Source organism: Falco cherrug, chromosome 2, assembly GCF_023634085.1.
Source record: "Falco cherrug isolate bFalChe1 chromosome 2, bFalChe1.pri, whole genome shotgun sequence".
Lineage (NCBI taxonomy): Eukaryota > Metazoa > Chordata > Aves > Falconiformes > Falconidae > Falco > Falco cherrug.
This window is the reverse complement of record NC_073698.1, coordinates 45,955,120-45,977,698: the sequence shown is the minus strand read 5'-3', so window position 1 is coordinate 45,977,698 and position 22,579 is coordinate 45,955,120. Positions and strand designations below refer to the sequence as shown.

The following is a 22,579-nucleotide window of genomic DNA, read 5'->3' as shown; positions in this document are numbered from 1 at the left end:
GACCCCACTCCTCCACTTCCCGGCCGCCCCGCACCTGAGGGGGAGGCCTGCCCGCAGCCCGGGCCCTGCCGCCCCGCCGCGCAGCAGCCAGCCGCCGCGGCGGCCCGGTGAGGCGCCGCAAATCGAGCCAGGAGGCAGCGGGGAGGCGGGACGAGGGCGGCAGGGCGAGCCAGCTGTCCCCGCGGCCGCTGCTCCCGGCGGGACCGGGCGGCACAGGCGGCGGCAGGGCGGCCATGACGGCGGGCAGCTCCGCGCGCGCGGGGGGGCGAGGGGGGGGGGACGCACCACCCCGCATCCCGCCCGCCGCCATTTTGCCTGGTGTGCGTCGCTTCCGCTGCTGGGAAGTAAACAGGGAGGGAGGGAGCGACGCGGGCTGGACGGGACGGAAGCGCTGGGGTCGGCTTCGGTGGAGGGAGCTGATGTGGCCAGAGCGGAGGCGCCAGTGCGGCCCGAGTCCCGGTTAATGCGGAGCGCAGCAGGGAGCCGCCAGGTGAAGGGCTGGAAGGGGGGGGGCGGCGGCGCAGCAGGACCTTCCCCAGGCCCGCGGCCGCGCTGCCGTGCGGGGCGGAGAGCGGGGTCCGAGCAGTGGGGGCGGCGGGGCTCGGGGCCCTGCCCGGCAGCGGGGCGCCGCGCTGAGCTGGAGGAGCCGACCCTGAGGTGAAGCTTCTCCGGGAGCAGCGGGACTTAAAACCTGTCCCTCCGTGTTTATAGGGTGTCGCTGCGTCGCAGCCGCCTGGTACAAACGGTAGTAAATGGGAAACCCCTCGTCGTTCTCGGCAGAACTCGCGGTTCGGGGCGATTAGGGGTTCGGTTCATGTCTGGGCGCCCCCCATTAGCGCGTTCCTTTCTGGAAGAGCCTTACTGGAGGTGTCAGACAGCGAGCGCCCTGAGGCTTCTCCATGGGAAAGCGTTATCAGCAGCCGCGAACGGTTGTTAGGGGTTTGTTTGTTTGGGTTTGGTCTTTTTTTTTTTTTTTTTTTTTTTTTAAACTGCCATTGTGTTCTGTCTGCAACCTTACTCGGCAACAAAAACAACGCTGAGCATGTGCTTTGCTTCTCCTCCCACTTTGTGACTGAACTGTGTGATTTATGGTTGAACATGACCATACTGCCTGCGAGGTAGCGTGGGCTGCGCCCAGCTGCGGAGTTCAGAACACAGATTCAGAAAGAAGTTGTTATAGTAGGTTGAGTAGTTTACTTGGAAAATCTTTAGGAGTCAGGCATCCTGATTTCACGCGTCTTTCTGTCCTGGTAGACCTGGGTATTTTCCTTGGGGGTTTGTGGTTTTTTTTTTGTTTGCTGGGGTTTTTTCTCCCCTTCCTGTCACGATCTTAGATTTTAAAGGAAAGTTGGTTATAGCAGCAATTTGGAAAACCGACCAGTGATAAGTGTGTCCTGAGTATGTCAGGGAGAGTTAAAAGCAAGATTAATGGTTCAGGCATTGTAAGAAGTGATAAGCAATCGTTGTTTGAAAAATAGGCTGTGCCTATGCAGTAATATGCTAGAATAGAATTTTGCATCGTCTTCCTCATTGAGAAGTTATTTCTGTTGGCCTTGGATTTAAAATGGTTAGATCTTCAGACTATCAGATACATAAAACAAAGTGAACTGCCTTAATTGCATTTGCCTGTTTCTGTGTGAAATTTGCAGAAAGATTTACTCTCCTCAGTGGCTTTTTTTTTTTATAAATAATTTGTACATGACTTTGCAAACTTTTGTAGGCAAATCTGCATTCTTTCAATTTGTGGAGTTTTTTTATTGTTAAGCATGTTAAGGGGTTGAAATCAGTTATGTTTTTAAAAAGGTATTCCAGTACTTCAGATTCTGAAAGAGATGAAAAAAACCAAATGAACAAATTACTTAGAAATTAGATTACAAATAGTCATTGAAATCTTAAAAAACATTATTTAGTCTTGAGCTTAGACTTACCACCCCCCCACCCCCCCCCCCAGCTCTTTGGAAGAAGTTCCACAAGGAGATATTTTTGAAAACTTATGTTTACTCTCTCCTTTCCATTACAGGAGCATTTGAGATGTCAGTAAACAAAAAGCTGTCTGGAAATGTCTTTTCCCATCCCCTACTTTTCAAGCCATGGCACTTAAAACACATAACATCTTACTTTCAAGAAAGACTGTCAGCTGAAATTCATCCTCAGTATAGTTTTAGTGATGGCCGTATTGTCTTTTTTTCATTGGCTCTAAATGGCTATAAAAACTTGGGATAGTACCACACAACTTCAAGAGTGGCTTTTGATCCGTAACCAGCACATATTAACTACTCAGAACTCACCAAAGTTAGCTCACAGGTGCATCTTTTAAGTTGGCTGTTGATGACCTGGGCCGCTTTTGTCAGCCGTATCTCAGAGATTCTTCCAGCTGAAGAATTCATACAGTTTTGACAGTGGCAGCTCACTTCTTTTCTTAAAAAAAGTAAAAACGTGTTTGATCTAGTGCCTGTGTCTATGAAAAGAGCGGTTGTAGTAAGTGTGCTGTATATATGTGCATCAGCTCTACTGTCCATGCACAGTAGCCCCTATAATGCAATGAGAAAATCCAGAACTTGACTCCCTAATACCATGATAAAAGTAGCCTACCTAACTAGAAATTCATGCACATATATTATCTTATTAACAAAAGATGAGGCAGGATCTCTGTAAAGGAAGGCTTGAAGAGTCAAGTCTAACAGTTACCTTATGTAGTTTTTTACAGCTTAACAAGAGATGGCTTTGGAAAGACTTAAAGACATCAAACTCGCTATCCCAAATTTGGCAAGTGAACAGCTTGCGTATGCTGGTTGCTCACTATAACCTCATTGTTTGGAATATCTGTTTGGCCTAAAGTTTAAAGGAATGTTTCATTTCAGACTAGCTTATTAGAAGTAATATTCTTGGACTATGCTTTTTATCTCAAACACAAACATGACCGGTTTACAGTGGATTTGAAAACTAATCCTTTATTAGTTTTAAATTTAATTATTCAGTTTTCATGGTTGCAAAATCCAGTTCCTTCATCTTTTTGTTAGTTGCAGATGGTTCTAAGTCATTATTCAGTTTTCTTGCTTCTCTTCTGTACCAGTGAAGTTAGTGGCTCAGCCACAGAACTCTCTCTTGAATAGAAAGCTCGTTTCAGCACAGGAGTCATGTTTTGCATAGTCTCATAATCATGAGCTGTGAGTCACAGTAAGTAGTTCTCACCAAGCAAGTAGCGATTTTTACCCAGTAGCGTTTTGCTTTCAACGCGTGATAGCTTGCTTTTGTCATGTGAATAGGCAGGATTAAAGCCTTTTAAAGATAGTTAAGGACATGCTGGCTTTGAGAAAATAATCTGTGACGCATTGAATGATAAACAGTATAATTTTTCACTTGTATATCTAGTGTATTACACTTTTTTTAAAAACCAAGACTTGTACTTAGTTGCAGTACATAGCAGAGTAAGTTCATTGTCCTGGTCCCAGGTGAACGGGGTATATGATAATCTTACATGTGTAATTGTACTTGAATGTTAAACCAGAATGATTTCACTGTGTATGAAGTCCATGTTTATCTTCTAGAAATCAGGGGGGCTGGGGGGGTGCTTATACCACCCCTGGATTCTCTTAGCTTTTTACAGATTAGAATTCAGTGTATTGTACTCCAGTGTGAGATCTCGTTCAGAACCCTTTAGGACATGGTGTGCATGCCATTGAGGCTTTTAGAAATAAATGATTGGTTGCTAAATTCAGTTGTAAGCTGGCATGTACAAAAGACCACGCTTTGATCAAAATCCAGTACTAGATTTATTTCAGATGTATGTAGTGGTGGAGTTTTTTTCCTCTTTAATAATGTGATACAAGATAGAACTTGTGTAAGTGAGACCGCTATGGAAGAAGTATATGCTACTGAGAATGAGATAACCTTTTGCCTCATCTCTGCTGAATTTAGTATGATTTTGAAGAAAGTTTGCTGACTCTTCTGTAAACTTTTTTTGTGGCTTGAAACTTCCAGACTCACTGGAAACCTTTCATAATCCCTATTTACTAGTTAGTTGGAGGAACAAAAGCACACCAGTGCTTTTAATGAAATATGTTTTTAAGAATAGTGATTTAAAATAGATGCATTTTGAAGTAACCTTTTTTTAAAAAATACATACATTTAGAAAAATACAGGTTCTTCCTGTCTGGGTATAAAAATTAATTGGACAGATAGAACATCTGCGAGATGCAATGCCTGCAAACATACATACCTCATTGTTTAGTTTCTTGCTTGACTTTTGCCTTCCACAGTTTCAAGTGTTGTTTTTGGTAAATAGGACTGGGACAGCAATATGCTGTCAGTGGTCACAGAATTGTTTAGAAGAGCATCTTCCCATTAGTAGGAAAGTAGATTGTTACTCAACAAAATAGTAAAACAAATTAGGTTCAAAGTGTTTTCAAACACCAAATTGAAATGCTGAAAGGGGAGTGACTGTTATGAATGAATCAGCACTGTTAATTGTTAAGTAATATTAAAGATATCTCTTTAGAGGGTAATGGTATTTTTAGACTACCGCTTCAAATTCATTGGGCTTTTTCTTTCCCTGAAAAAAACCCTCTGTAAAAGTGTGACTACAGAAAACATGCTTTTTTACCTCCATAGTTTCCTATTAATACTGTTCTTCTCAGCTCTGTTATATTTACACAATATATGGAAAACATTTTTGTATTGTTTTTATAGAATGAAACGAGGAAGGAAAACTAATGAGGCAAACAACAGTTCATCTGAAGAGACAACTGAGAAAGAATCCAAGAGACACAAGGTTATCGATGAGAAGACCATAGTTGTGCAGAGTCCTGACTGGGCGAACCTGCTTCAAGACATTATCCTGCAGGTGTTTCAGTACTTGCCCCTTCTGGATCGTGCTCATGCGTCCCAGGTCTGCCGAAGCTGGAACCAAGTGTTTCATATGCCTGATCTCTGGAGGTGTTTTGAGTTTGAACTGAATCAGCCAGCTACATCTTACTTGAGGGCTACACATCCTGAACTAATCAAGCAAATAATAAAGAGGCATTCCAATCACCTGCAGTATGTAAGCTTCAAGGTAGTGTATTTTATAGGCTTTTAAAAGTATTTTTATAAAAATAAAAGCAGTTGTTAAACTTGGTTATTTTTTCTTTACTGCATTTTATTTGGAATATTTTAAGGAAATAGCTCTGGTACTCTTGAGACAGTTTTGATGGTTCATCTATATAAATATAAAAGCATGAAAAGTATGATTTAATTAAAGTTGGTAATAGAAATACTGATGATAAGTGGTAATTGACAACTATGATCAAAACATTTTAGCATGCTGAAAATTAAAGAGTATTACTAAGTGTTAGGAGAGGCTTATGATGATATATTTGTGATTAGGATTGTCAGTTATTTAAAAAGAAATCCGGCAGCTCTCAGTGTCGTAGGCCTTGTTTTCAGGCCTAGTTTACTGAAGAAATGGGTTCTCTAAATGGGTATATAGATATGGAGGTTACCTCCCATTGCATTTGTTTTTGTGAATATGTTTTCAGGACAAGAACTTGGAATAACAGTCCTGAACATACCGTTTCATTGCCTTAATTCCATTAGGTGGAGATTTTTTTGTTTGGTGTAGGTTTTTGGTTTTTTCTCTTTTCTTGTAGCATTTTAGCTGTCTAAAATTAAGCCTCAGTGAACTGGCAGAACGACTTCAGCTCTGATACTACTGTATGTGTGGGTACCTGCTTCAGAATTAAGTTTGATCAGGATGCATACATTGAGTGTTTCTCCAGTTCACATCCTGTACGGACTTGGATCTAATATTCATCGTTAGAAAACATGTAGTGCACAGAGAGTGACTTCAGTACTACTATTAAGCAGCTATCAATTTTAGTACTAAATTGTATGGGATTGTCTGTGTAATGGCATCTACTCAGCACAGCTGCATTTCAGTCAGCTGAAAAAGTATGTGGGTTTTGCAAAGGATGGTATATCTACTGATTGTGCTTGGCTAAGAAATACCATCTGGTGAGAACTGGCTTTGTTAACATCATGGAATTACTTTCAGCAGATGAAAACCTTTAACATTGGTTTACGTATCACTGTGTTTTAGAAGAGTGCTGTGAAACAGTCACAGCTGCATATGCATCAGCTATGTTACCAGTTTGGAAAGAAAATTACTCCTACAGCAAGGTGGACACGCTAGTTGTTTGTTTCTGAGATCTGGCAGTTTTAATGTAGGGAATCATCAGCATGTGGGTAGCTGCAGACCTCTGCCTGATCACATGTATTGCTACAGCTTGGTGCAGTATCAGATACAAACTGTTACCACAAGGTCTGCAGGGTTTATCAGTGTCCAAATAAAGGAAATTTATAGCAGTATTGAGATGGCCTTCCACTGTCTGTCTCCCCTCTACATTGCTTTGCATCAAGTCATTTTGAAGGATTTCAGATGCTCTTCGCTGGTGGGGTGATACCCACATTGTTCCTTGAACTGTCCCTTTGGTGTTGCAGCATGAAGAATAGATTGCAGGAAATAGTAAGGAGCAAGGATAATCACAAGGAAGTGGCTGTAACATTGACTGTTGCTCTGTCAAGGCTGAAAACTTGGGGTTTTTCTTTTGTAGGCAAAGAAAGATTGGATTGTCGGAAATAAGGTTTTTCAGCTTGTGTTCAAGCAGAAAATGAAGATTTGTTGGACTTGGATCAGTTGGTGGGAAGGTTGCATATCTTATGGTAGACTTAAAATTGGTCTTCTGATCAAGCTTTTTGCTGTTCTGTAGATTTGCAAAGCTGTCATGCCTACTGTAATAGATAGAGAATAATAACAGAACAATAAGAAATCATTCAGAAAACACATCTGACCGTTGAAGGAAATCCACTGAAGGCACATTAAGTGATTTGGTTGTGTAACAAGCAGGCTAATTAAGATATTTTTTTGTTCCCAGTGTATCTGTTGCATATCTGTTGTGGTATTAATGATGAAGGCCTAGTTATTTAGGTTCGTATCACAATGGACTTAACCATCCAGCAGCTCTGTGTTATGAGCTGAGTCACTGTAGGAGGAAGCAGCTTTCTCAGACAGTAAAATGTTTATAGAATTCATGCGTTTTTATAAGGAGGAATGTAAAGAGGAAGTGGGGTAGGCTCCAGACCCAAATGAACCTCTGCTTCCTAGTATTTGATGTGGATTGAGTATCTGGGAACAAACTGTTTAGGTGACCCCTCACTGTGCTAGATTTTATCAAAGTGTTTAGGAGAATGGTAAATTTCTAGTAAATTGTCTCGGATTTTTGGCATGTACTTTTTTTGGGGGAAAAAAGAATTACATTGATGGATTCCCAGTGAGGAATTTCAGAAGGTAAAGTGAAAAAAATGTTAAAAGTACATCTACTCTGCTTCGCTCTTTTGTAAAGACTATGTGTGATGCAGTGTATTTTGGACAATAAATCTGTTTTGTTTTAAGGTGGACAGTAGCAAGGAATCTGCAGAAGCAGCTTGTGATATTTTATCACAGCTGGTGAATTGCTCTCTGAAAACACTTGGGCTAATTTCAACTGCCCGGCCAAGCTTCATGGATTTACCAAAGGTATTTAAATATGTATATTTTTCTATAGCAAAGTATTGCAGTGTTTCATAGTGTATTTCTGTTAACTTTATGAAAAGTTTTGTTGGAAGAATATGGATCTTTGGTAAAGATAACTGTTTTTGCTGGGCTCTATTAAAGGGAGGAACTGAGATGATGTACTAAAATGGTTAACTTATTCTCTGCACCATGTGAGAAGTTAGTCCTGACCTTGTTCTTCCAAGTCCTCCTGTCTACTGACCTCAATGTGGTACTGAGCAGCATGATGCAAGTCAGGAGGCTAGATAATTCCTGTCTGTGTCATTGTACCGTGGGTGATGTTTAGGGGGCTATTACAATTGAATGAGTGGGAGGGTTTAATCCATGTGAACTTGCTGTAGGGGTTGTATTATCAATGAGCACTCTTCAGAAAGCAATATGATCGTGATTTTCAATAATTCATGCCACACAGTCAAGTGTCAGATTCTTAGGCAGCGTGCACTGTATTTCTGAAACTTTGTCAGATTTTTACATTGCATGCTTACCAAAATTTACATTTTGTTAGAAGGCATCTGATCTGGAAGACAGTAGATCTCTTATGTGTGCTTCTAAACAGGAATTCCTGCTAGTGAGGTAGAAGTGTATTATTGCTGAGGAGCAAGAGAGTTTTGGGGTAACTTGGACTGTTTTATGGCAGTGACATCTCGAATGTCTCACAGCCTCAATTCTTGTATCTGGTCCTTCACATACATGTGGACTGGATTCAACTAGACTATTAGCTGGATCTCAGTGATGTCATTGCTGATGATGGCAACAAGGACACAGAAGAAATAGGGACAGCCCGAGGAGAGGAAGCAGGCTATAGGTTTAAGCAAGGTTAGCTACAGAAGGATTATCAATTACTATCCTTAGCAGTGATCACAGATGCATCATGTAGTTCTCTTGAATATGTATTTTTAATCCTTAATATTCAAAGAGGCTTTCCAGATCTTTAACTAGTTTCTGCATGTTTTTTCCTTTTTTGATGTGCTTTGAGATGTGACTATAAGAAAATCTGAATGTAGTTAAAACAATCCACAGACTCAGTGTGTTAGAAATACTTTGTCCTTTCAGCTCTTGTATATTATTTCTTAGTGAGAAAGCTAAAACAGCACTCGGGACTAGTTTTCACTGGAGGGGTATGTTATGGTCCTGTTCAGCTTCCTGAGCAGTTATTTGCATGGCCTTACTCAGCTTCAAGGCTTCTAAAATCCAGGCTTTCTCTTTTTTTTTTTTTTTTTTTTTTTTTTTTTTTTTGTTCCCAATAGGTTCACATGTGGCCTTTAAAAATATATATTCTAAATGAGCCAAAATCAACTCTAGGCATAATTTGCCTTTTGATGTTTACCACTCCATTAATACTGTCACTGGCATATAGGACCGGCAATGTTTTTCAAATTTTCTTGGACCACTAATGAAACTAAAGAATTGAATTGGACAATGAATAAGCTCTTGTGGGAAGCCATTAGTAACAGGGCCATTGATGAGAAGCAGGCAAAGATAAATGGATCTGAAAAATGTTTAACACTACACTTTTTTTAATTATTTTTTTTATCATTCTGTATGGGAATTCTGAACTACTTTGTGCTATCTTCATCGGTGCCCTTCTGATTTCAACATGACAAATATTTGTAAATAGCACTTAGCTTTGTGTTGCCTAGTCTTTTGCTAAGCACATTCTACATAATCTTTTAAAGAGTCATACTGTAGGCTACATATGTGGCAATATGGAAAAGGCATTAAGTCACCAGCTTTTACATTTTGGGATGTTGCCTGTCTTTGGTAGCTCTTCAAACTGTGATTTCAAATTACGTGGTTTTGTAAACATGGTTAACTTTCTTTGCCTTTCTATTTAACAGCCTTCTTAGCAAAGGGAATTACATTCTAAATATAGAGAATAAAAACACAGTACTAACTTTTAGAATGCAGAATGGAAATATTAAAGCACCTTTTCTTCTGTACATAACATATATAATCAGCATGTTGTCAGTATAGTTGGGAGTGGTCCCTAAAGCCAAAATGCCTAATGATTCTGATTTGAACTTTTTGTTCCCATTTGCGTGAGCTGACTTTAATATTTTCACATCAACATAAACTGTCAATTCCTCTTCTAAATCTAATTGTGAGTGAGTTTTAGCGAAAACCACAAACAGTACATAAGAATGAGCAAATATCTGTATTCAGGATTCTACATGTGAATGTGGCTCAGAGTGGAACAGTATTGAAATCAAAGTAGCAGGTAGTTTTGTGGGGTATGTAATGTAGTGCATGGAGGAAGTACTTTTTTTAAAGTCTTCTATTCAGTCAGTCTTGGAAGAAATTATTACTCACTTCCTTCATACCACTGGTGATTTCTACAAGCAGTGCTGTATCTGCTCCCCAGTCTGCATTTCTCAAGTTAACATCTTGGGCTCTATCTTTGGTGTAAGTTTCAGTGGTTACATAAAAATGCTGAGGAGCAACCTTGAGCACTGGACCTGCATTATCTATGCTGCTTAATCAGTAACTAATTGATCACCTGCTCCTTGGCTCTGTTTGGACTGCTCCAGTTAGTTATCAGAGATAAATGCACTCAAACCCTAAATACTCTTTGTGGATGGTAGGCAGGCAGTGGTATCACTTGGCTTTGGGCACATTTTAACAGGATGGAGTTGCCACTCTTGGTTGTGTTTGCATCTCACCGATACAGCACAACTCACTATGTGGGAATTCCTGTTCAAGAAGATGCTTCTTTTAGAGCAGGGGTCCTCAAACTACGGCCTGCGGGCCGGATACAGCCCCCCAGGGTCCTCAATCCGGCCCCCGGTATTTACAGAACGACCCTGCCCCACCCCCACCCCACCCCCGGTGGGGGGGGGCGGGGGGGGGGGGAAACCAAGCAGCCACAGATGACTGCCACTTAATCCACGTGCCGGCCCCCTGTTTAAAAAGTTTGAGGACCCCTGTTTTAGAGTGTGACTTGCAAATAATCCTCAAAATTAGGGCTTCTAGGCTTTCTCTTTGCTTGCGGTCTTCCTACAGATTTAAGTTGGGATTGTCTCGGGTCAGGTTCTTGATTTATGTTTAATGTTAGACATTCTGATTTGCCAAATGCATAAATTGATAGCAAAAAATGATTATACTTCCTCTACTCAAAAATATGCCAATTTTTAGTATTTTTAATTATGCAGTATTAAAAGTATCAAAAGATTGCTCTTTCAGCAAATGCTGTCAATAAGTGAAAGAATACTAGGACTGTTGTAGAAGCATTGAGATTTTTATTTCAGATACTATTGTTTCTCTTTTTTTTTTTTCCAGTCTCACTTTATTTCTGCACTGACAGTGGTTTTTGTAAACTCCAAATCACTCTCTTCACTTAAGATTGATGATACACCAGTAGATGATCCATCTCTTAAAGTGCTAGTGGCTAACAACAGCGACACGCTCAAACTGTTGAAAATGAGCAGTTGTCCTCATGTTTCTCCAGCAGGTAAGCTCATGTGTTTTGGGGGTTTTGTTTTGTGGTTTTGTTGTGTTTTCAGTGTATACATTTGTCATGGTTTAACCCCAGCTGGCAACTAAGTACCACACAGCCGCTCACTCACATTCTCCCCCTCTGCCCCCAGCAGGATGGAGAGGAGAATCAGGGGGGAAAAAGGTAAAACGCATGGGTTGAGATAAAGACAATTTAATAGAACAAAAGCCACCACATGCAAGCAGAGCAAAACAAAGAATTCGTTCATCACTTCCCATCAGCAGGCAGGTGTTCAGCCATCTCCAGGAAAGCAGGGCTCCAGCATGTATAACTGGGAACGTGCCCCCCTTCTTTCACCAGCTTTATATACTGATCATGGTGTTCATGATATATGAAATATCCCTTTGGCTAGTTCAGGCCAGCTGTCCTGGTTATGCTCCCTCCCAGCTTCCTGTGCACTTGCTCACTGGGGGAGCTTAAAGTCCTTGAGTTAGAGTAAGCACTACTTAGCAGCAACTAAAACATCAGTGTGGTATCAACGTTATTCTCATACCAAATCCAAAACACAGCATTGTACCAGCTAGTGAGGAGAAAATTAACTCTACCCCAGCCAGAACTGGGACAGCATTAAATTCTGTCTGAAACCAGTAAAGACCTGAAAAAACAGGGGTGGGGTGAGAGCGACAATGAATGTATCTACAGCAGCTGTCACTGAATAAAATACTAACTCAACTGGTTGCCAATCCATCCATCCTACTACTGGCAGAGTGACTGCTGAGCTAATAATAGAATAGTGCATGTCTGTTCAGGACAAATATCCAACCTCTTCTAGAACTTTATCAAACTTCATAGCGCACTACTTCTAAAATGACTATTTAAGTATTCCAGTATAATTAGACTTTTTGGAACATGAGTTTCTTTTCTGATGTTCATTATGTATAGGTTTTGAGTGTTGCAAAGTCATGGATTATGAAAGTAGTTCTGAAAGAAAGCAGTTTTATCTTTTGCTGGAGAATAAATGTAGACAGCGTCAGCAAAGGGGAGATGAGACTGAGCTGTGCAGGACTTCCAGCATTACCAAATGGTGGAACTTCATTACCAACTTCATTAACACTAAGCGTGTTTGTAGCAAGAATGAAAACAGCTTGTATCAGAATGAAATCACTGAAGATTGTTGGAGTTCATAGGATTAATGTTTGTGGAAGAATTATACACAAGAAGTTTAAGATTGATTCACAGCCCATCAACACTTACGGTTTTTCACTGAGAAATGGAAGATGAATTGTAAATGAGATGCTGGCAACATAGTTCAGTTCTTCTGAGGATGAGTAGAAACTACTGTAGTTTTTTCATGCAATTATATCGCAAGTGTAAATATTGGGTATATTATATGTAAAATTCACCAGCAGGACTTTGGTATGTGGGGAAAATCGTACTGTGGCAGAGAGCGTGTTACTGTAGTGATAAAAAACAAAACACAAACTTAATACCTTTTGCAGTCGCAGCTCTCAGACAAAACCTTGTGTTTGGTTTTATATAAGGAAGTCCTGCAAGTGCAGGTTTGTTTTGTAGCAGATTTGTCTAGCAAAGTGTTCAGCATGTGAACTGGAATGTTACTTCCTTCAAAGCTTTGTAAGCCCTTTGTAAAGGGGGTTGCTTAAATGGGCTTGAGTGACTGGTTTTCCTGACTTAAAATCTTGTTTGAGAATCGTTGTGTCTGAGTACAGGAGCCATAATGTGTCTGTTGAGAGGAAGAGGCTCCAGCAGGAGTGTAGCTGGGCAGAGAGAGTAATTTCCTTGGACTTGGATCCAAGTGTAAACTGTCAGCTCTAGCAGACTTTGCTGGCTTGTGGCTAGTCCTTGCCAGAAGGTTTTATGGAACATCATACACTTGATAATTTGGGAGGGGGCATCAGTTTACAAAGTTCTTTGACTGGTGTATACTGGTTGATGTATCTTGTACAATGTTTTTAATCGAAGGAACAATGGGTAGGAAATGGTAACACCTGTTTAAGGAACAAGAAGCCCAACTGCTATCGTCCTTCATGGAGTGGAGGTGAATAGAATGGGAGCAGATGCATTAGTGAAAAAAACAGAAGAGTGCTAAGTAAATGGCAAGAGAATTTGATTGCTTAATTTGGGTAGGAATGTACCCTGAGACAGAGAAAAAAGTGGATGTATTGGGTTTGTGTGACAAAGGTTTGGTAGTCGGGCCAGGGCTACAGAGGTCGCTTCTGTGAGAATCTGCTAGAAGCTTCTCCTGTGTCTGATGGAGCCAATGTCAGCTGGCTCCAAGACGGACCTGCTGCTGGGCAATGCCAAGCCCATCAGCAATCGTGGTAGTGCCCCTGGGATAATTTATTGAAGAAGGAGGGGAAAAATCCTGTGCAACAGCAGCTGGACAGAGGAGTGAGACTATGAGAGGCACAGCCCTGCAGACGCCAGGGTCAGTGAAGGAGGGGCAGAAGACGCTCCAGGTTCTGGAGCAGAGATTCCCCTGCAGCCCATGGTGAAGCCCGCGGTGAGCCAGGCTGTGCCCTGCAGCCCGTGGAGGTCAGTGGTGGAGCAGACCCCCACCTGCAGCCCGTGGAGGTCAGTGGTGGAGCAGACCCCCACCTGCAGCCCGTGGAGGTCAGTGGTGGAGCAGATCCCCCACCTGCAGCCCGTGGAGGTCAGTGGTGGAGCAGATCCCCCACCTGCAGCCCGTGGAGGTCAGTGGTGGAGCAGACCCCCACCTGCAGCCCGTGGAGGTCAGTGGTGGAGCAGATCCCCCACCTGCAGCCCGTGGAGGTCAGTGGTGGAGCAGATCCCCCACCTGCAGCCCGTGGAGGTCAGTGGTGGAGCAGATCCCCCACCTGCAGCCCGTGGAGGTCAGTGGTGGAGCAGATCCCCCACCTGCAGCCCGTGGAGGTCAGTGGCGGAGCAGATCCCCCACCTGCAGCCCGTGGAGGTCAGTGGCGGAGCAGATCCCCCACCTGCAGCCCGTGGAGGTCAGTGGCGGAGCAGATCCCCCACCTGCAGCCCGTGGAGGTCAGTGGCGGAGCAGATCCCCCACCTGCAGCCCGTGGAGGTCAGTGGCGGAGCAGATCCCCCACCTGCAGCCCGTGGAGGTCAGTGGCGGAGCAGATCCCCCACCTGCAGCCCGTGGAGGTCAGTGGCGGAGCAGATCCCCCACCTGCAGCCCGTGGAGGTCAGTGGCGGAGCAGATCCCCCACCTGCAGCCCGTGGAGGTCAGTGGCGGAGCAGATCCCCCACCTGCAGCCCGTGGAGGTCAGTGGCGGAGCAGATCCCCCACCTGCAGCCCGTGGAGGTCAGTGGCGGAGCAGATCCCCCACCTGCAGCCCGTGGAGGTCAGTGGCGGAGCAGATCCCCCACCTGCAGCCCGTGGAGGTCAGTGGCGGAGCAGATCCCCCACCTGCAGCCCGTGGAGGTCAGTGGCGGAGCAGATCCCCCACCTGCAGCCCGTGGAGGTCAGTGGCGGAGCAGATCCCCCACCTGCAGCCCGTGGAGGTCAGTGGCGGAGCAGATCCCCCACCTGCAGCCCGTGGAGGTCAGTGGCGGAGCAGATCCCCCACCTGCAGCCCGTGGAGGTCAGTGGCGGAGCAGATCCCCCACCTGCAGCCCGTGGAGGTCAGTGGCGGAGCAGATCCCCCACCTGCAGCCCGTGGAGGTCAGTGGCGGAGCAGATCCCCCACCTGCAGCCCGTGGAGGTCAGTGGCGGAGCAGATCCCCCACCTGCAGCCCGTGGAGGTCAGTGGCGGAGCAGATCCCCCACCTGCAGCCCGTGGAGGTCAGTGGCGGAGCAGATCCCCCACCTGCAGCCCGTGGAGGTCAGTGGCGGAGCAGATCCCCCACCTGCAGCCCGTGGAGGTCAGTGGCGGAGCAGATCCCCCACCTGCAGCCCGTGGAGGTCAGTGGCGGAGCAGATCCCCCACCTGCAGCCCGTGGAGGTCAGTGGCGGAGCAGATCCCCCACCTGCAGCCCGTGGAGGTCAGTGGCGGAGCAGATCCCCCACCTGCAGCCCGTGGAGGTCAGTGGCGGAGCAGATCCCCCACCTGCAGCCCGTGGAGGTCAGTGGCGGAGCAGATCCCCCACCTGCAGCCCGTGGAGGTCAGTGGCGGAGCAGATCCCCCACCTGCAGCCCGTGGAGGTCAGTGGCGGAGCAGATCCCCCACCTGCAGCCCGTGGAGGTCAGTGGCGGAGCAGATCCCCCACCTGCAGCCCGTGGAGGTCAGTGGCGGAGCAGATCCCCCACCTGCAGCCCGTGGAGGTCAGTGGCGGAGCAGATCCCCCACCTGCAGCCCGTGGAGGACCCCACACCACAGCAGGTGGATGCGCCCAAAGGGGGCTGTGACCAGTGGGCAGCCCGCGCTGGAGCAGGCTCCTGGCAGGACCCGTGGCTCCCTGGAGAGAGGAGCCCAGGCTGGAGCAGGTTTGCTGGCCGGGCTTGTGACCCCGCGGGGGACCCACGCTGGAGCAGCCTGTGCCTGAAGGGCTGCACCCCGGGGAAGGGACCCACGCTGGGGCAGGGTGGGAAGGACTGCAGCCCCTGGGAAGGGCTCGTGTGGGAGAAGTTCATGGAGGGCTGTCTGCCGGGGGGGACCCCAGGCTGGAGCCGGAGCAGAGTGTGAGGAGCCTCCTGCTGAGGGGGGGGAGCGGCAGAGACAGCGTGTGAGGGACTGACCGCAGCCCCTGGTCCCTGTCCCCCTGTGCCACTCGGGTAGAGAAGGTAGAGAATTTGGGAGTGAAGCTGAGCCTGGGAAGAGGGGAAGGGTGGGGGGAAGGTGTTTTAAAATTTAGTTTTATTTCTCATTATCGTACTCTGATTTGATTGGTAATTAATTAAAATAATTTCCCCAAGTTGAGTCTGTTTTGCCCATGATGGTAATTGGTGAGTGATCTCCCTGCCGTTATCTCAACCCTTCGGTTACAGTTTCTCTCCCCTGCCTGGCTGAGGAGGGGAGTGATGGAGTGGCTTTGGTGGGCACCTGGCCGCCAGCCAGGGTCAACGCACAGCAGTGGAACGAAAGAAATTCACCAGTATGTGGATAGTTGGCTTCAAGAGCAGGCAGGCTGCCAAAATAAAGACTCTTGAAGGAGAATGAGATCTTTTTGAGCACTGAGACTTCCCTGCATTTTTTTTTTCTGATGGGAATATTGTAATGAGTAGGCTGCTATAAAAGTGGAAGAACTTTAATTGAACCAAAAGGGCCATGAGTTATGCAAAACTAACTACTTATACCTGCATTTAAAATGGTATAACATGCCTTCAAATTGCAGGAGGTGGGTGTGGGGAGGTAGGGTAGTGCTCATTACCAGATTAGTTCTCAGGAAATGTGTTATTGAAGGACAGAGAAGAGTAATGCAAGTAGTGGAAGAGACAGAGTCCACCACTGCAGGGATAAAGGGAAAAGATTGATGTCAAACTGTGAATTGCTTCCAAAGGATGCTCTGAATAATTCCTAATTTACCGTACAAAGGTAGGAGAGGCATGTTTGAGTTTGGGCTGGACAAACAAAGGCAGCGATGTATTTCTGATCTTGGTGAGCATGTGTGAAGTTTCTTCTGATTGCTCTTTCCCCTCTGAACTTTAACTTGCATTAGAACTGCAGCAGTACCTTGTAAAACAAAATAACGGTTATTTTAAAATCCACATTGATGTGCTGCTGTTTATTACCTGAACTATTAGCTATTGGAACAGAGGGAACTGAAAGCACTTCCATAAAGGCTGTGTTTCTGCTGTGCTTTAGGGGTGGGAGGGTTGCTCCTCTTGGAATGGGGGGTGGGGGAGAAGGGCGGGTGTAGGATGAGTCTGCATCAGCAGTTTAGCAGAGGGGTAATTTTGATGCGGTGCTGTATGATATCAGAACGATGTACTTTTCGGTGACACAAAGGTTTGGGCAGTGCTGAGGGATGTTGTGAACAGCACGGGCTCCAGGCAGCCCCTCCGGTAACGATCTGCACTGCATTCATTGTCAGTTGCTATATGCAGGTTATGTAATTTCATTGACAGTGTGTGATGAGGATGCCCAGGCCCCTAAAAAATTGCAGCCAGCTGAACCCCAGTTCTTCCCTTTTCGCCTCGCACCAGTCAATAATGTACCTTTATAAAGTTAACAAAGACTTCTTGAAGGATGGCAGTTTGGACAACAAGCTGGTTTGGATGCTAAATTTGTAGTGAGTTGTTTTTGGAAACTGGTGATGAGACAGGTGCATGAATCTGAAATATTTCCTGTGTCAACAGACCCAGGTGTTGCGAAGCAGCGTGCCTAAGGCTGCTTAAAGGGAGTGGTCCTAGTAGCCCTTATGGGAGTGTTGCTGTAAGAATAACTGTGCTATGATTTAAGGGCAGGAAATTGTCTCTGGCACGTGTAGAAGGTACACAGAAGTTTGCAGTTGTTCTAATTTTGTACTCCTATCTTAAACCCCAATAAATCTGTATGTTCCCTTCACCTTGGATTCCATCCCTTTGTCCCCCAATGAAATAATGAGTATGCTTACATATATACACTGGTTTTACAGGAAATAGTTACAGTAAGAGTTGGGTTAAAATTATGTTAACGTATATTCTGGGTTTTTTTAATTTTAATCTGTAACTTCTTTATTTAAAATTACAATATTTGATACTGTTAGAAAAGCTGCTGATGCATGTGTCCTTGCAGGTCCTCGGGTGAAAAATACATCTTTTCTTGGTGTAAATATTCATGCAGTATTTTTACAGTAATTTGTTTTCAAGTGTTTTTAGGCTCAGTATAGGCTCCTCTTCTGAGTTTAATAACTGCATCTTAAAACAGCTTATGTCTTTCTGTATTTCTTCCCATTGCTTTAAAGCTATAGTGGACTGAGCTCAGGTTTTTCAGTTCCATATTAAACACTGTTCTCATCTCCTGTGTTAATGGAAGACCATATCCCAAATTTTACGCAGTTTTCTCAGTCACATGAAATGTGGAAGACTCTATTCTTTTTTTTTTTTAATGTTTTTTTTTTTATTGTTTTGTTGGGTTTTTTTAGTACTGTTACCAGTGTGGTACCATTGCTTGTATCTGCAGGTAGGATGAGTGGAAACCTTAAAGACAGAACTGAATTCTTTTTGTTAATGTCTTTGTCTTCCATGAGCAGCAAGTTAAATTGACTCATTAAAAGGAGAGTCTGAAAATCATTGCTATAGCAATTGCTGCTATGAATTTTTAGTGGTTTCCCTCTTTTTTCATTTGCTGTTTCTTTTCCAAATTTAAGTATTTATACTTTGCTAGAAAGAACAAATGCTGACAGCAACAACTTCTGTATTTAATTAAAATCCAGCATTCAATTTACCTTTGCTTTCTGTAGGTGATGAATTTAGTTCATGGTTGCTTTGTTAGCCACAGAGGGAGAGTGCAGTTTTTTCAGAGCAGGCTAGGGACAAACTCATATTGTTATGAGTAAGCTCCTTTTACAAGGATGAAGTTGAGTATATGTTGGTCTTACAACAAGGCAGAATGGTCAGAGTATGCTATTTATATACTGATCACATGAGAATCAACTCCCACAGGGAAGTATACAATGCAACATGTTAACTTCTTTAAGTTTCCCTAGCAAAATAGCGATATAGTCACACAGTGTATGTGTATCTTACTGTGTGGGTACAAGGAAGTCACAAGATCATCCTAATATGGAAGAGATTCGTGCTCTGGTTGTCCAGTATGATTTTGTTTCGATGTTAGGTCTTGGTTGCATGTTGAAATACCTGGTCTTTGCACGCTCTTGACATGCATCAACAAATTCACACTTAGGTTTCTCGTTATTAGTGTATTTATCTGTGTAACCCCTTTCATAATGTTCTCTTTTCCCAGGTATCCTCTGTGTGGCTGACCAGTGTCACGGCTTACGCGAGCTGGCGCTGAACTACCACCTGCTGAGCGATGAGCTTCTGCTTGCTTTGTCTTCTGAAAAACATGTCAGGTTAGAACACTTGCGCATTGATGTTGTCAGTGAAAATCCAGGACAGACTCAGTTCCACACGATTCAAAAGAGCAGCTGGGACGCTTTCATCAAGCATTCTCCTAAAGTAAATTTAGTCATGTACTTTTTCTTGTACGAAGAAGAGTTTGACCCGTTCTTTCGTTACGAAATACCCGTCACTCACCTTTACTTTGGAAGATCGGTAAGCAAAGACGTACTTGGCCGCGTTGGGATGACGTGTCCTCGGTTAGTTGAACTGGTTGTGTGCGCCAATGGATTACGGCCACTGGATGAGGAGCTGATCCGTATTGCAGAACGTTGCAAGTATCTGTCCGCCGTTGGCCTAGGAGAATGTGAAGTCTCTTGCAGTGCCTTTGTTGAGTTTGTGAAGATGTGTGGTGGTCGTCTCTCCCAGCTTTCTATTATGGAGGAAGTTTTGATTCCTGATCAGAAATACAGCTTAGAGCAGATTCATTGGGAAGTTTCAAAGCATCTCGGTAGAGTCTGGTTCCCGGACATGATGCCTACATGGTAAAGTCCTTAAAAGACTTCAAGACGGATGGAATAGCACCTTAAACCCAAGCTTACCATATTGCAATTTACTATATAAGCTTATTTAATACTATAGTTTTTACTGTAAGTTACTTCATTGTTTGATTAGAAAATTAATTTTTAATTCAAAAATTATTTGAAACCCAGATTCAAAAATAGAAATCATGGATAGCTCTAAAACCCATTTTCATCCAAACAAAAATCTGGTTTAGATTTGTTCTTTTTCATCAACAGTGACCTCAGACTTCTATGGAAATAAAAAGATGTATTTAATATAACTGAAATGTACCTCCAAAATACCAGTTTAATATGCTGTCCTTCTCTGATTCAGATACTAGTATTGAACATGATCAATTTGATCTTAGGAAACAAACGAAACCCCACGGAGATTGCATGCTTCTGTTGCAGACTATAGCATTTCTAAATCCAGTCATTTAGCTGAGTATCTAGTAGGCTGTTAAATGTACATGTTCTTTTTATAAAAGTCATAAAAGGCAAGAGCAATACACAATAATATAGTTTGGACAATTAAAATATTGTTTGCTACCTTATTCAACAGATTATTAGATCCATCTCTAAAATGTATTTAGCATGCAGACAGACAGTAGTGTGAGCTACCAGAAGTGGTGTGTTTTTTTCCCCCCTCTATGCATTTTAATATAGTTTGCTTATGGGGTCTCAGATCTGTGTCTAAACCTGTTTTAAGGTATTTTGTCTAGCTCAGGAAGCGAAAGCATTCTGGGGAAAAAATGTAGATACATTGTATTTAAAAATATTGGAGTTAATGAGCTTTTCTAGCACATTAACTGGTTTTGCAGCATACGGTTAGATGGAATAATGTATAGTTTATAAAATAAACCCTGCAGTGTTAAATGTGATGACATGGATGCCAACGGTGTGAGACAAGGAAGTCAAAATTTGAATGGTGACCAAGAACCTTTTAACAAAACCTTAGACCTTTTGGCTGCTTTCAGTTTGAGAGAAATGACATTGTAACAGTTGCTTAAGCTGTATAAACTAATTGTATACTGTAAATCTGTTTCAGAAACGTTTATGTATAAAGTGAATGTTTGATAGATGATCATTTTGTATACCTTTAATTCAGCTAGTTTGATCATTTCATAGTATTTAAAAACCTAAAGCAGTAGACTTGTGTGAAGTAGAGCAATAGGCAAAAACTTGTTTTGAGTATTTGGTAAATCAGTTTTATTAAAGAAAGTTTTTAGTCTGTAAGTGGCGTAGGCAGCGTGTTGCCTGTGATCTGGATGTGGCTTGTGACTTCATTTCTGACCGCCAACAGTTACGTTCTTTTTTACTTTATTGATTGGTAACACTAAAGTATTGCGTGGCTGCTGAATGCATTTGAAAGGTGATGGTGAGCCATCAGCAAGGCAAAGCTGTGCCAGCGGTGGGCTGTGCTGCACGCAGGGGTGGTGGTTTCTCATTCGAGCTGTACAGCTAGTGCTGGCAATAGATCGTCTTAATTTCTGATTTCAGTGATGTTTATCCAAATGTATAGTTCAAGTGTAATACACTTATGAGCATATTTAAGTTCATAATTATATTTTGAGCAAACAGTGTTCAGAGGACTGGACATCTTTATAGGGGAATTGTATGTTTCTGTAGAGCTTTGATTTAAAGATTGCATTTTATTAAATACATGGGTTTTGTATTAGAATTTATTAAACTAATGTAACACTAATTTGCTTTTATTTGCATAAAAGGTGTCAATATATTTAGTCTGTAAAAGTAAAAAAGCTCAGTGTTTTTTATATTCTGACTCTCAGAATTGCCTGCACGGTAAAGGTTGAGTAACGCTAGTAATCTGGGGAAGAGAACGTTTTCACTAAATGTGTGAAGTAATCTCACTAGTTGGACCTTGACTGCTGGTGTCCTGATGTTGGCAGTGTGTGTTGGTCTCCTGCTTACCGCTGTGGTAGCGGGAGTAACTGAAAGGCAAGATGCAACCTAAATACCAGAGTCCCCTCACTTCCGGAATTGACATCCGTGAAACCCTGTGTTCTGCTTTTCACAGACAAACCTCTGTCAGACCCTGAGGTGGGGGACATGTCGGCAGCTGAAGGCTTTATGCTTAGTTGTAATGAAACTGCTTCCCCAGCCAGGTACGTGGCCAGCCTTTTCTGAGGCAGTCTCTCTGTTTTGTTGTTTAGACTTCAAAAAGGCCTTCATAAATGCAACACAGTATTGTAATGGCTATCAAAATGTTCAGTGATAAGAAAACTGCTTGGAAGCAGTTGTCTCCCCCACTGGAGGTCAGCAGTCTTTATCCATTGAACCAATTACAGCATCCTTTGCTCAAATAATCCAGCTATAGAACAAACTTCCCAAGCAACCCTGGATTCTAAGTAGCCTCAGTAAAAACTACAATGCTCCTTTTTGGCAAGTCTTGTGCAATTCTTATTTTGCCTTTACACGTTTGGAACAAATTACTTCTTTATTATTAATCTGTGACACAAGTGGTAAAAAGTTCACTAGAAACATGAACATGAGTGTTTTATAGCTGTATAAGATAATTTTCCCTGGGTTCACCTTTACTTCTTGCTGTTGTCAGAAGAAAACCCAGCGTTGGCTTGGTTGTCCAGTTTTGGGTAGGAGTTGTTAATGTGTGCAGTCACAAGTCTTACTTCTGAAAACAAGTGCTACATCATTTCGGGTTTTTGATACAAAATTAATCTTGAAAGCTGTTGATGCTAAACAGCTGGGATAATCCTAACCAGTTACACTAGTTTACCATGAGATAATATATCAGAAGTGAAAAGGTGTGTGAATTAAGAGTAGCTGTTTACATTAACTTTGTAGTTTCATGCAATTTACCCGAAGCTAAAAACTTGTGAATTTAAGTGGGATTTCTTAGTCAGAAGCTTTCACTAACACTATGCAAAGATCTAACCGTGTAAGTAAAAATTGCTATACTTATTCCAATTGTTAAAATTTTCATGTGTGCCAAATTACCTTCCTGTGAATTTAAAGCAGGGTTCAGCTGGGCCTCTTTATATTTGGAGTTGGCCTGACTACAGCCTGAACTTTGTTACGTTACTTCAGAG

At 43.3% G+C, this 22,579-nt stretch overlaps 1 protein-coding gene across 3 annotated transcripts; it reads left to right on the top strand.

Annotated features, from left to right (window-relative positions):
• The first annotated feature begins 286 nt into the window (after positions 1 to 286).
• FBXL3 (F-box and leucine rich repeat protein 3) lies at positions 287 to 21,249 on the top strand. 3 transcript variants are annotated; one of them, XM_055702954.1, is made up of 5 exons: positions 287 to 490; positions 4,690 to 5,053; positions 7,430 to 7,552; positions 10,865 to 11,036; positions 18,854 to 21,249. In XM_055702954.1, the coding sequence occupies exons 2-5, from the start codon at positions 4,691 to 4,693 to the stop codon at positions 19,495 to 19,497; spliced, it is 1,302 nt and encodes a 433-aa protein (XP_055558929.1). In that variant the 5' UTR covers positions 287 to 490; position 4,690; the 3' UTR covers positions 19,498 to 21,249. The 3 variants fall into 3 exon arrangements, with proteins under 3 accessions (XP_055558929.1, XP_027656874.1, XP_027656875.1); XM_027801073.2 differs by lacking the exon at positions 287 to 490 and adding an exon at positions 590 to 939; XM_027801074.2 differs by lacking the exon at positions 287 to 490 and adding an exon at positions 981 to 1,179.
• The last annotated feature ends 1,330 nt before the right edge of the window (positions 21,250 to 22,579 follow it).